The sequence below is a fragment of the Nicrophorus vespilloides genome, unplaced genomic scaffold (assembly GCF_001412225.1).
Source record: "Nicrophorus vespilloides isolate i.1.1-1 unplaced genomic scaffold, Nicve_v1.0, whole genome shotgun sequence".
In the NCBI taxonomy this organism is placed as follows: Eukaryota; Metazoa; Arthropoda; class Insecta; order Coleoptera; family Silphidae; genus Nicrophorus; species Nicrophorus vespilloides.
In genome coordinates this window covers 6,245-18,520 of record NW_017095570.1, presented here as the reverse complement: position 1 = coordinate 18,520, position 12,276 = coordinate 6,245, and the positions used below count along the sequence as shown (strand labels likewise).

Below are 12,276 nucleotides of genomic sequence, written 5' to 3'. Positions count from 1 at the left end.
TTTTAATTTTATTTTCTTTGAAACCCTTCCTGCCTGCAATTTTTATACTGACTGTAATATAAAACTATTGAATTAGTTGCAGTGATGCCTTAAAAGTAATAATAAATAAAATGAAATAAAAAAAAACTGAAAAAGAAAAGTGAATATATAATATATACAAAAAATAATAAAATTATTACATTTAAAAAAATCCTTATCTTTTATTGTGTACATGAACTATGATATATAATAATTTAATTCTTCATTTGTGGTGGATTCACCATCGGTGGTCGCACTGGTCCCATGGGGCCCATAGGACCCATTGGCATCATACCCATCATAGGTGGTCTCATTCCCATCATTGGTGGCATGGGGCCATGAGGACCCATCATCATAGGTGGCATCGGTCCACCAGGACCCATTCCTACAAAATAAATTAACATTAGCAAAAACAATATAGATTGAGTGATTCTCAAACTTTTTTGAGAATCACTCCTTTCAGACATTAAAAGTTTCTGCAACCCCTCAATAATGGCTATGTGTAGAAAAACAACAAGAATTGATTTGTCATTAATCTGAACCACACTTTGAGAATAACTGATATAGATTATATCAGTGATTCCCAAAGTGGTCTATATTGACCCCCAGGGGTCTATGACAAAAAATTTGGGGGTCCACAATAGTGGATCTCAACATACACTGATAGTACCTATTTACTATCTTATAATATAAAGCCATATACATTATTTATAAAAGTACCATGAAGTAAAAAAATATTATATATGTTTATAAAATTGTGTAAGTTGTAGGATGTAGGCATTCGCTTTATGGTCGCAATACATTTTGAACTTGTAAAAACCTGCACATAATGATATACCATTATCATCTTGTTACAAGCATATGTGCAAATATCTTAATAATTATAAAGATATCCCAATATAAATAGTAAATTTCCAAAAATTCAATATTAGGTAAGTAGGGGGTCTACCCAAAATCGAAAAACATGGCAAAGGGTCTACGACACAAAAAAGTACTATTATAAACATACCTGGTGGCATCATGCCTGGTGCTCCAGGTCCTGCAGGCCTTTGTCCCATAGTCAATTGTGTTGGTGGTGGAATAGCTACACCCTTGCCAGGAGGAGCAAATGGATTGTTTGTGATTTTACCGGCTTTGAATGCTGCTGTGGTGGCATCAATCAAATGCTGTGCCTGTTCCTCCATCCACTTCTGATAGTAGAATTTAACATTGTCCTTGTGTTTCCTTCCTGTGCAGTGAGTTTTCCTTACACTGGGAGAGTCGTGAGTCAAGTATGTATCACAGTAGTCACAATAATATTTTGGCATCTTTTCTAGGTTATGTTATGTTTCACTACTATGCAAGTTAAGGAATAACTTCTGTAAACTGAATACAATACACACTTAACAATAACAAAATGATAGTTTATATTTCTATTAAATTGATGTGTTACTATCAATAACTCAATACAAACTGATTTTTGTATTGTATTGTATTCTTTATAAAGAATGCTGGGAGTACCCACCACCAACACTTGCTGTACAGTTCTTGTGTTGGTAGAATTGATTTGTAAATAAAAATAAACAGTTGTACCAACATAAATAGTTAAATTTTCCAAATAATACTCGTAATTTATTGAATAAAACTTTATTTAAACAATTATTTAGTTTTCAAAGCTTCAATTTGCTTAAAACATTAGTTTTCAAGTAATATGAAATTGAAAAAATACAGTAATAACGATTCTGGATCTAAGTTGTGACGGTTTGTGACTTAGGTTATCGAATCACGTAATAATAGAATGACATATGTCACAGTTTCATCTGATTTCGTCTCATAGCCCCTGTTGACCATCACGACCTTATTCACCTTGGTGCAAGTGTAAGCATAACCGAGGATAATAAAACTTTGCAATTGACCATTTAACCACCTTGCAGAGGCTGCAGAACCGTTGAAGATGGCTTTCCAGAATCCGAATGTGGTGAATGTGCTATTCAAACTAATAAACAGAAGGTCCTTCTCAACAAGCAAAGCAGCTTTGGCCCAGCAAATGACTGTAAGGGATGCCCTGAACACAGCAATTGATGAGGAGATGGAAAAGGATGAGCGTGTTTTTATCATTGGTGAAGAGGTTGCCCTCTTTGATGGTGCTTATAAGGTAACGAGAGGCTTGTGGAAGAAGTATGGTGATAAAAGGGTTATTGACACTCCAATCACAGAGATGGGTTTTGCCGGTATTGCATCAGGGGCAGCATTTGCTGGCCTGAGACCAGTCTGTGAATTCATGACTTTCAATTTTGCCATGCAAGCCATAGACCATATCATCAATTCTGCAGCTAAAACTTTCTACATGTCTGCTGGTAGAGTGAATGTGCCAATTGTGTTCAGAGGCCCGAATGGGGCTGCTGCTGGTGTTGCAGCTCAGCACTCGCAGTGCTTTGGGGCCTGGTATGCTCACTGTCCAGGTCTTAAAGTTCTGTCACCTTACAGCTCAGAAGATGCCAAAGGCTTGCTGAAAGCAGCTATCAGAGATCCAGACCCAGTTGTATTTTTAGAAAACGAAATCCTTTATGGTGTACAATATCCAATGTCTGATGAAGCCATGTCGAAAGACTTTGTATTGCCCATTGGTAAAGCCAAAATTGAAAGGCAAGGTAATTATACTTATATAAGTATAACGAAATATGTTGTTAAACCTAGTTTGTTATCTTAGGAAAGCACATCACTATTGTAGCGCATTCGAGGGCCGTGGAGACGTCTTTAGAAGCAGCCAAAGAATTGGCGGGCAAGGGAATCGAGGCTGAAGTCATAAACCTCAGATCATTGAGGCCGTTGGACATGGATACGATAATTGCTTCCGTGGTGAAAACTAATCATCTGATATCCGTGGAGCAGGGCTGGCCAACTTGCGGAATTGGTTCCGAAATATTAGCAAGAATAATGGAATCGGAGGCTTTCTACCACTTGGATCAACCAGCAATCAGAGTTACCGGTGTCGATACTCCTATGCCATACACGAAGAGCTTGGAGATTGCTGCTATTCCTGTAGCGAACGACGTAACGATGGCCGTTAAGAAATTGCTCAAAGTCAAATGAGACTTCGAATGCATTTGATAATGGAACCGCAGATGCCTTGGACCTCATAACGCTTGTAGTCTAATCCTATGTATATAAGAGTTTTTAAACAATAGTAATTTTTAAGAGGCCAAGTGAGTTTATGGGACTTTGGAATCTGCCGTAGAATGCATTTCTAAAAAAAAAAAAATTTGAAAAAATAATAACCGATGAATTGAATGGAAATAGTTTTGCGAATAGATCAAATTTCGGGTGCGAATTTAAAGGATACAAATTTACATCTCTGTAATAATGTTAGTGCGTGGAAGACAATAGCAATTTTTATTAATTTATTTATCATTTGCATCTTCCCTTATCGATTTTTTTTGATTCAAACAATTAAATAATCAATATTTCTTTGTGATTTATACAATTAAGTAGAAAAATGAAAATCATTACAAAAATATATACATATAATCTACGTTTAAATATACAAACTTATATGCGCACCTGACGTGTTGTTAAGTAATTTTAATTGTACATCGATGTAATTAGTACTTCTTGTGATTTATAAAGTGGAATATAAAAGAAACTTATTTTCAAAATCATCATCTGTTTACTTATTCTATCAACTTTAAATAATTTTTTTTGTCTGTTATATCAAATGATTACTTTTACAAGTACCTCAAATACTTGACAAGTGAATGCTGTTATTAACATTTTTGTTTTAACACAATTTATGTCCAACTATGAAACAAATGGAAAGAAAAAAGTAAGTTTTTATAACTATTTCTCAGTTAATTTTTACTTTGTAGGTATTCCAACACAGACATTGTTGCAGATTTGCCATCACATTTGTACATCACATTTTCAATTTCGTGCATCACATATTCCCTTTGATTCTGTTCCATTTCTTGGAGCCTCTTTGCTGTTAATTCCCCAAACAGATCACACTCATCTTTTTCCATTGATAGAGGAGGTTTTTTAATGTTCAACATGTCATACAGTTTATCCATTTTATCAAACATTATATCCTCTGACATCTTTTTCCTCTTGGTCGAAGGTTCCAAAGACAACCTGGGTGTAAGTGCTGTTGATGTTTGTTCTAAAATGCAAACTACAGTTTTATAAAAGTATTAATGATAAATTAAAAAAATACCTGGATTGCTAAGCAAATTAACAAAATCATCATTGTGTGATTTGTCCTCTGCATCACTGTCTGGGTCTTCACCAATAAAAACTGAATCAATATTCTGAAATTGAAAGATTCTGTATTTGTAAAATGTAATAGTTTGAGTAAATATGATCTTACCTCTGCATTCATTTTATATCTGGCTGCATCCCGAAGATTGAAGAAACCTGCTATTTTGTTGTATGCAAACCAGCTCGGCTTATATAATTCATCACCAACTGCACCACTTTTGATACTTTGCTTTACTTTGTATAAACAATTTCTGAATGATGACATTAAGGATTCTTTCTTCTTCTTCAACTCTGGTATGGAGATGTTCTCTCCAAATTCAGCCTGGATTCGTCTCCAAGCATCGTTTACTTCGTTTCTATTTTTGTGGTGTACGTGCGAGGGGTCCCAAACCATCGGTTCACTTTCATAAATATCTAAAAATCTTAATACCATCTCGTTGGACCACTCCATAGTGGTTAAAAAAAAAATTAGCTGCGGTTACTTGTCAAGTAGTGTATAGTGCACGTCAAAAAAAAACTGTAATCGACATGTACCACCAGCAAGTACAAGTAATGGGTACAAATTTACTACCCGTCAAGTATTAAACAATTTCTTTACAAGAACCGTATTGCGAGTAACAAGCTTTAGCACAGAACATCCATCCCATTTTAAATTTCTTCATAATTCAATTATTTACCGACAGGCGGTGCTTTATTACACAATGAAATCATTGATAATTGTTTAAATAAAATGGTAAAGCAAGAAGCTAATATTTTCAGTGTCTATTTTTGGCTTCTAACAATAATTATAACAATATTAATTGCATAAAAATAGAGCGCTAAAATAGCAGAACTTCAAGCTTTGCTGCAATACGAATAGATGTCTTCAACTAGCATAATTGTTCAGTTGGATGCAGTTTCATTATCCTGCCATCTACTATTTAAATGTACAGACCATAGTTGTCGGAAAAAAACCTATTTTGGAGCAATAATAATTGTGATTTATTCGATAATTAATTTTGTTATTTGATACTTGTACAAGTAAGATCTTGCAAAAGTACATCTAGTGAATTACAAGTATTGCCTGAAACCATACTTGCCATGGTTACTCATGTTTTTCAGATGAATTGTTAGTGATTAGTAATAACTTTCTTCAAATGGTACAGTTTTAAGAAAGTGTTTGGGTGTGATGTTTTAAATGAAATAGTAAAAATTAAAATTATTTTTCATTCATTTTTTTATTTTGTAGGTAAGCTAAAACAGACATGGTTGCCGATTTACCATCACATTTGTACATGACATTTTCAATTTCATGCATTACATATTCTCTTTGATTATGATCCATTTTCCTGAGCCTTATCGCTGTCAGCTCACCGAACAGTTCACATTCATCCTTTTCCTTCAGGTGCAAATTTTTGTTCAGTTTATCATAGAAAATATCATCTTTTTTCTTCTTCCTTTGAGGCTCAAAATGCATTTTAGGTGTGTTTACAGGTGAAAGTTGTTCTGCAAAACAAGCCATTATAATCTCCAAGATCTGTTAATGAAACAGAAACATACCTGTTCTTAATATACTAACAAATTCATCTGTGTGTACTTTCTCCTCTGGTTCGCTCTCCTCATCAACATAAACTAATTCCATATTCTAAAACCAAAGAAACAAGATTAGTATAATGTAAGGCTTCGAGAGAATACCACTTGCATCTGCATTCATTGTATATTTATTAGTGTCGTTGTGTATTAGAAAGCTTGCCATCTTCGGATATGCAAACCAGCTTGGTTTGTATACTATCTCATTGCTGGTACTTGTCCTTGCGGTCTGCTTGATTTTGTACAGACAATTCCTGAACGTCGCCATCAAAGAATCTTTTTTCTTCTTTAAATCTGTTATGGAGATGTTCTCTCCAAAATCGGCCTGGATCCGTCTCCAAGCGTCGTGCACTTCGTTTCTATTTTTGTGATGTGCGTGCGAGGGGTCCCAGACTATGGATTCGTTTTCATAAATGTCCAGAAATCGCATTACCGTATCGTTGGACCACTCCATAACTTGTGTAAAAAAATTATATATTACTTGTCAAGTAGCGTACGGTAGACGTCAAACAACTGCTACTGCGGCAAGTACCTGCAAGTACAAGTAGATTGCCGAGTGGTGCGCACCTCTCCATCCCCATACTCGGTACTTGCCAAGTACCTAACCAGTACACCACTTGTCGAATACTTGTCAAGCATCGCGCACAGAGTAACCCAATTTAAAACGTTATTAAAAACTCTGCTACAATTCCGTTTTGAAATTTCCCATAATGCTACTATATAACAACAGGTGGAGCTTTGTAAGGATATCCAATTAATTATAATTACTTCAATATTAATTAAAACAATTACCAAAATACATTTATCGATTACCCAATTTCACGCATTATCATTTTACTAACAAATTTTACAATTTGAACAGCGCAAAAAGCAAATAAACTTTATGTTCGGATGCAATTCTCATAGATGTCTCAAGCCACGATATTTCAAGTTACTGCCATCTACTATTTAATTCCTAAAGACGTTAGTTATGGTAAATCAGCGCTGCTAAATCTTTAGATTCCATCAATTTCAAATTTTCCGAGGTCTCTCCAAGAACCTGAGTATATATTTGTGGTCGATCCGTTACCTTTATTGTCTTAACCTGTCTTGCCGTATCGCTCCTATGTACATATTTTATAGAAGTCAGTTTAAGTTGGATTTAATAGTTATTTTTTAGTTTCGTTAGAAGAAGTCTTTTATTTTGATTATTTGTTTTGAAGAGGGACATTTTTGATGTAATTGGAAGAAGCTGACTGCCTTAACTATTTGGACGGAAGAGGAAATCCGAAGAATACAGACAGGGGCAGGCTTATTGGCGCGTAATGCGGAAGCCAAATGAAGATGGGGAAGGAAGAAGGAATTTCAAATTATTTATTATCAATGCTACGAATTATCAAACATCTTTAGAACAATATATTTGTTAATTATAACATCTACCTTTACTACAATTACTCTGGTTTCTCATCAAACCCAAATCTTCGTCTTATAGTTTAGTTACTATCTATAATTTGTGATAGAAGTCAAACAATTAATTTAATTTAAAATAAACTATATAGAATGTTTTATAGTTTATTGATGAAAGTTGAATCATTCATTTGATTGATGAGTATAAATCATTTCAATGAGTATTGTTGAAGTATTAGACATTATAATAAAGAATATAAATTATGAAATTTGTAATTGAATATCCTAAGAGAAAGTTAAATGATAAGTGGAGTTTTGATGAGTTTGTCAGAGAGGTGATCATAGCTACTTGGAGTTTATAGTCATATTATTAGATGATCTTCACGGCGTTAATGACCAAGAGTATGAGGGTTCATAAGTGTCCCAGTCTAAATTATGTATTGGGGGAGGCCATGGTGTTAGTTAGAGCGTAGAATCTTGCGTTTTACAATATTTCTCAGCTGGGTGGATTTGAAGCATCGACATTGACACCAATAACGTACACATATATATATAAAATTGTGCATTTGATAGCCGTCGATGATTTGTACTCGACGGCACGGATTTATGAGCCCACTTTCGCACCAGCCTGTATATATGTAGTACACACACAAGATTATATATATATACAATTTTTTTTACCATCTCCGACGAAACCATTTCCATCTGAGTACTCCCTAAGCATTCATGTCAATGCCAGACCGGTGAAATATTAGTGTATTATTCGCTTTGCTCGTCCCTTGTTAGAAGATAACTCTTCAGAATTGTTGCTTGCTCGTCCCTATTAATAATAACACAGAGTGAAAACAAGTAAAGAAAATCCATAATATCTATTATTTATTTAAAATAATGATCAGATACACTATTATTCCATTACAAAGTTTTTTTTTTGTCTCCATTTCCTTTTATATAATAATAATTAGTACAATATTATCCACGTGTGATGCGAACTTCTTCTCCATCATCATCATCAACTCTTTTCATTTGAAATACATGTTTATAAATATAGAGGTAATATTTATAATATCACGACGATCTCTCATATCAAGGTATATATCGTTTCTGCTAATTAAAATCCACCCGCAACGTCTGCCTGCGTGAACTGTGTGATTGAACGAATTACAAATTTTCTGCCAAATGTTTGAAACATTTCGTGAAGGTACATCATAAAGAGTATAAGTTAACATCGAAACTTCGTTCGCATCTTAACCTCTAGTTTAAATACACACAGCAATTTATAATACTAAGTCTTACACATCTAGTACATTTCGCTTACTTATCCATTCTCACACACATGAAAATATAAAGAATGAAACGAAAATTCGAAGCGAAAAATCAAATTAAAATAACTTGTATTTTTCTTTCTCTTTTTTTTATTATCATATTATATCACATATCTCTAATGTACAGGATACATACACATATTGGACTTAAGATCAAACGGAAACTGAACAATTGATTGGATAATAATGTTTTTTTTTTGTTTTGGCTCCGGTCGTATACCAAGATCATGATGCTCCTTCCGCATTAGATATGTCGAATGATCGTTTTTTTTCGTTGATCGCAAAAGAAACGTGAATCTTTGAAACCATACAAAACCACCTCATTGTCTACATCCTATCTATTCCACTTCTTCAATATGTTCGATTGATTAATCTTAACTTACGTAACATTTTAAAAGCCTAATTTTTCTCTATTCATACATTTATTACATAAATCTGCCTGTGGTAGTAACTCTTTAGTTCATCATTTTTAAACTCTAAAACGCTGTTGAAATTTAACAAGTGAAACTTTGTGTATTTATGAATGAAATATTTTCTATTGAATGATGACATCTTCCTTGTTGAACTCGATGATTCGACGGAAAAAACGTATTCTTAAGTGTACCCTGTATTGGCAGAGGAAGAATGTTACTTTGGTTCTGGTAAATTCATTTCCTTTTCGCTTCCAATTTCAGACCGAAAAGTACTTGATGAACGTGTCAAGCGTCTCGCCTCTCTAGGAACCAAGCTGCATCATTTCTCTGATTAAAACTTATTTATAATACTTAGCGTTACTTGGGTATAAAACCATTTAACTTTCATTACAATATTTTTCACTAATTAAAGTTTCTATACTAATTTTCTTCATACATTTACAATACTTGATATTAATTAGTTTACAAGTTATAAAAAGCTTCAAAGATCGAAATATTACAACAAAAAAAAAACAATCGTTAAAAATTAGGCTTTTAAAATGTTAAATAATCTCGACAACTTAAAAACTACACCATATCTTTTTTTCACTATTGAAAGTGATGTCAGTCTGTAATGTTTATCCATAAAAAATAAAACTTAAGTAATTTAACTTAAGTTGATATGCTTCTAAACGTCCCATTTTTTTTTTAAATACAAATCTACAATTATGTAACAGAAAGGATAAATTATTGCACGCATTCGTTATTAAGTTAATTAATTAAAGTGTATTATTGTTGTCTTCTTAATAGTTAGTTAGTCTAATCCAAGGGGGGCGAGGCAGTATCTTAACTGTATAAGACAAAGCAAATTAACGTTACTCGCTAACAGTCTAAAGCTAAGTTTACAATTACTCGTCTTAAGTTTAGTTTCAATAATTCTTGTTATAGTACGGCAGCAGTGACATCAAAAAACCATTCATTAAAGTTAACAAATTAATGTCTCTCCTCTCTTCACCAATAACTCTCAACGCCTAATCTATTAACAAACTACCTTGCATGCAACATACAAAGAGAACATAAGGTTTCGAACCCAAACTTATTATCCTTAATTGCTATCACGTCTACACACAAATACAAGTTCTTTTGGAAAAATAGATTCTAGTATTTTTTTTTGTTTTTCAAAAACTTTTTTTTTATGTAATAATTATTTTTGTTGCCTCTTCTTTTACTCATACTTCTTCGACATCTTCATTCTTTTATAATAAGCGTAAAATGGATTAAGTGATATTAAAGATATTAAAATTTCTTTGGTTAAAATATAGGTATATATGTATATATATATATAATCTTTTTTTTGTTCTTCATATAATCCTAGTAAAAAGTAATTAATTAAAAATATGATATTGGTAAGACACGCTGCAGGTGATGCATTTAAGATCCTCGATGAGGACGAGGAGGAAATATTTATTTATATATAATATCCAAACATCGAACAAAAACAAATAAATAAACGTTTACAACTTCGAATATTCTTCGTTCACAATTTTTTTTTCTTCTCATCTCGTCTTGTTTTCTATTCTCGTTTGCAACATTTCTTTTATTTTTTTTGGTTCTCGTGATAGACTAGTCAATTAATTATTAAAGCTCAACATTACCATCGAATCGAACTAATCCTCATTTCGCTAAAATGTATTATTACGTAACGATAATTAGTTTGTTATATAGACTATAATAATAATATTATTAAAAAATACCTAAGCCTATCGTTTGGTTTTTGTATCTCTGTTTTATCTTTCTGCCAAGTGAGTTTATTTACTTCTTTGTTTATTTATTATTATTACAAAAGATGTGGTACTTTTTTGGTTTCTTCCTTTATAATAAATGATCCGTTCTTCAAACTTTAGACCTGATCCATTGAAAATTCGTTGCAAATCCTCACCGTTTCCTTACCCTACCTAAGTGTTGCTTATTACTTATTACAAATCTTTCCGGATCCTGGAATACAATTTTTTTTTACATATACTTTTTTTTTGTGATCCTTTCACGGATCTGAATTACGGAACGAAAATAAAAGGGTTGCGTTTCGCGCTTGGAACCGATTTCAGGTTTTTTTTTTTGGGGCGAAACACTCAACAATAATTGCCGTTCCGTCTGATGACGGTAGAGCTTTTGTTTGTTTAGACGCCTGTGTTGTTGTAGATGTAGGAGACTGCGTTGTCCTGGACCGGCGGTATCTTCCTCGTCGAAGAGTTGTTGTTGTAGAAGTGAGAGGATTTCCTCATGCTCGTCGAAGAGGACATCATCGCTACGGTTTCGTAGTAGCGGAGGCGGCCGCAGCAGCGACGGCTCTTCATTATAGCCATGAATCCTCTGCGGTACTTCTTGTTGAAGAAGGCGTAGAGGATGGGATTTATGCAGGAGTTGGAGGCGCCCAACCATTGGGCGATCGGTGTTGCGATCTGCAGGATTTCTTCCTCCCACGGTTCGATGTCTCCGCCGAGCTTGATGCGCGCGAAGATCACGTACAGCGGTAACCAGGAGACGACGAAGAGTATGACAACGGCGACGAGCATCTTGACGACCTTCACCTTCGACTTCTGCTGCATCCGCTCCATCTGCGCGTCCTTGGTGTCGGTGGGAATGTTTCGTTTCCAGACCTTGATGTAGATGAGCACGTAGCAGAGGGTGATCAGGATCATCGGGAGGATGTAGCAGAAGACCATGTTGGCGATGAGGAAGTACAGAGCGCCGTTCAACGAATCAGGCCATACTTCGATGCAGAGCTGCACGTGCGGGGCGTCGCTGAAGATAACCACCAGGTCGAAGAATATGGCCCAGGGTAGAGTTGTGGTGAGGGCTATGAACCAGATGAACACGATCATGATCCGGGCCCTTCTCTTTGTTATCTGACACTTCAGCGGCCACCAAATCGCCAGGAATCTGCAACAAAGGGCATTATTATTATTATTACATGTTCGTGCAATTGTTGCATCGACCTTGACCCAGAACGGAAACCTCCCCCCAGATAATTTATACGTCCCAACGTATTTGCTCTTCTCTCATCCCTCCGATTCGTTCTTTTTTAACTGCTTGCCCCAAAAAATACTTAAAACCACGTTTTCGCATTATCTTCACGTTTCATTTGACCAACTTTTCGAAGGATGAACACACACCGCGACGTCCACCCACAACGGGTCCATTCGAGCACGGGAAATTATTCATTGTCCTCCACAAAAGGCATGCAGATACTGTCGTCACTTTGATTTCTCCCAACGCTATAATTGAAAAGTCTATTTACTTATCCTGACATCAAATTAAATACACTGTTTTATGTTTAATAAAATGAACATTCTTTG

The 12,276-nt window shown here is 34.6% G+C and overlaps 5 protein-coding genes across 6 annotated transcripts; 1 reads left to right on the top strand and 4 right to left on the bottom strand.

Moving 5' to 3' along the window:
- Nucleotides 1–180: 180 nt before the first annotated feature.
- Nucleotides 181–1,547, bottom strand: LOC108557009 (U1 small nuclear ribonucleoprotein C). Its single transcript, XM_017913378.1, has 2 exons — nucleotides 1,028–1,547; nucleotides 181–403 (listed from the first exon to the last, which is right to left on the bottom strand). Exons 1-2 carry the CDS (start codon nucleotides 1,323–1,325, stop codon nucleotides 234–236), a joined length of 468 nt encoding a protein of 155 aa, XP_017768867.1. The 5' UTR covers nucleotides 1,326–1,547; the 3' UTR covers nucleotides 181–233.
- A 71-nt stretch (nucleotides 1,548–1,618) lies between these two features.
- On the top strand, nucleotides 1,619–3,270 carry LOC108556999 (pyruvate dehydrogenase E1 component subunit beta, mitochondrial). The gene is made up of 3 exons (XM_017913368.1): nucleotides 1,619–1,875; nucleotides 1,932–2,648; nucleotides 2,708–3,270. The coding sequence occupies exons 2-3, from the start codon at nucleotides 1,952–1,954 to the stop codon at nucleotides 3,088–3,090; spliced, it is 1,080 nt and encodes a 359-aa protein (XP_017768857.1). The 5' UTR covers nucleotides 1,619–1,875; nucleotides 1,932–1,951; the 3' UTR covers nucleotides 3,091–3,270.
- Nucleotides 3,271–3,536: 266 nt separating this feature from the next.
- Nucleotides 3,537–4,928, bottom strand: LOC108556948. The gene is made up of 3 exons (XM_017913306.1): nucleotides 4,361–4,928; nucleotides 4,208–4,301; nucleotides 3,537–4,153 (listed from the first exon to the last, which is right to left on the bottom strand). Exons 1-3 carry the CDS (start codon nucleotides 4,700–4,702, stop codon nucleotides 3,846–3,848), a joined length of 744 nt encoding a protein of 247 aa, XP_017768795.1. The 5' UTR covers nucleotides 4,703–4,928; the 3' UTR covers nucleotides 3,537–3,845.
- Nucleotides 4,929–5,449: 521 nt separating this feature from the next.
- Nucleotides 5,450–6,635, bottom strand: LOC108556957. Of its 2 annotated transcripts, none has more exons than XM_017913326.1 (4): nucleotides 6,613–6,635; nucleotides 5,933–6,276; nucleotides 5,791–5,875; nucleotides 5,450–5,736 (listed from the first exon to the last, which is right to left on the bottom strand). In XM_017913326.1, exons 1-4 carry the CDS (start codon nucleotides 6,620–6,622, stop codon nucleotides 5,450–5,452), a joined length of 726 nt encoding a protein of 241 aa, XP_017768815.1. In that variant the 5' UTR covers nucleotides 6,623–6,635. The 2 variants fall into 2 exon arrangements, with proteins under 2 accessions (XP_017768815.1, XP_017768807.1); XM_017913318.1 differs by lacking the exon at nucleotides 6,613–6,635 and adding an exon at nucleotides 6,353–6,526.
- Nucleotides 6,636–10,266: 3,631 nt separating this feature from the next.
- On the bottom strand, nucleotides 10,267–11,860 carry LOC108556933 (neuropeptide SIFamide receptor-like; the record flags this gene model as incomplete). Its single annotated transcript, XM_017913282.1, has 1 exon — nucleotides 10,267–11,860. A coding segment is annotated over one exon (763 nt), but the record flags the coding sequence as incomplete, so codon positions are not given.
- Nucleotides 11,861–12,276: the final 416 nt, after the last annotated feature.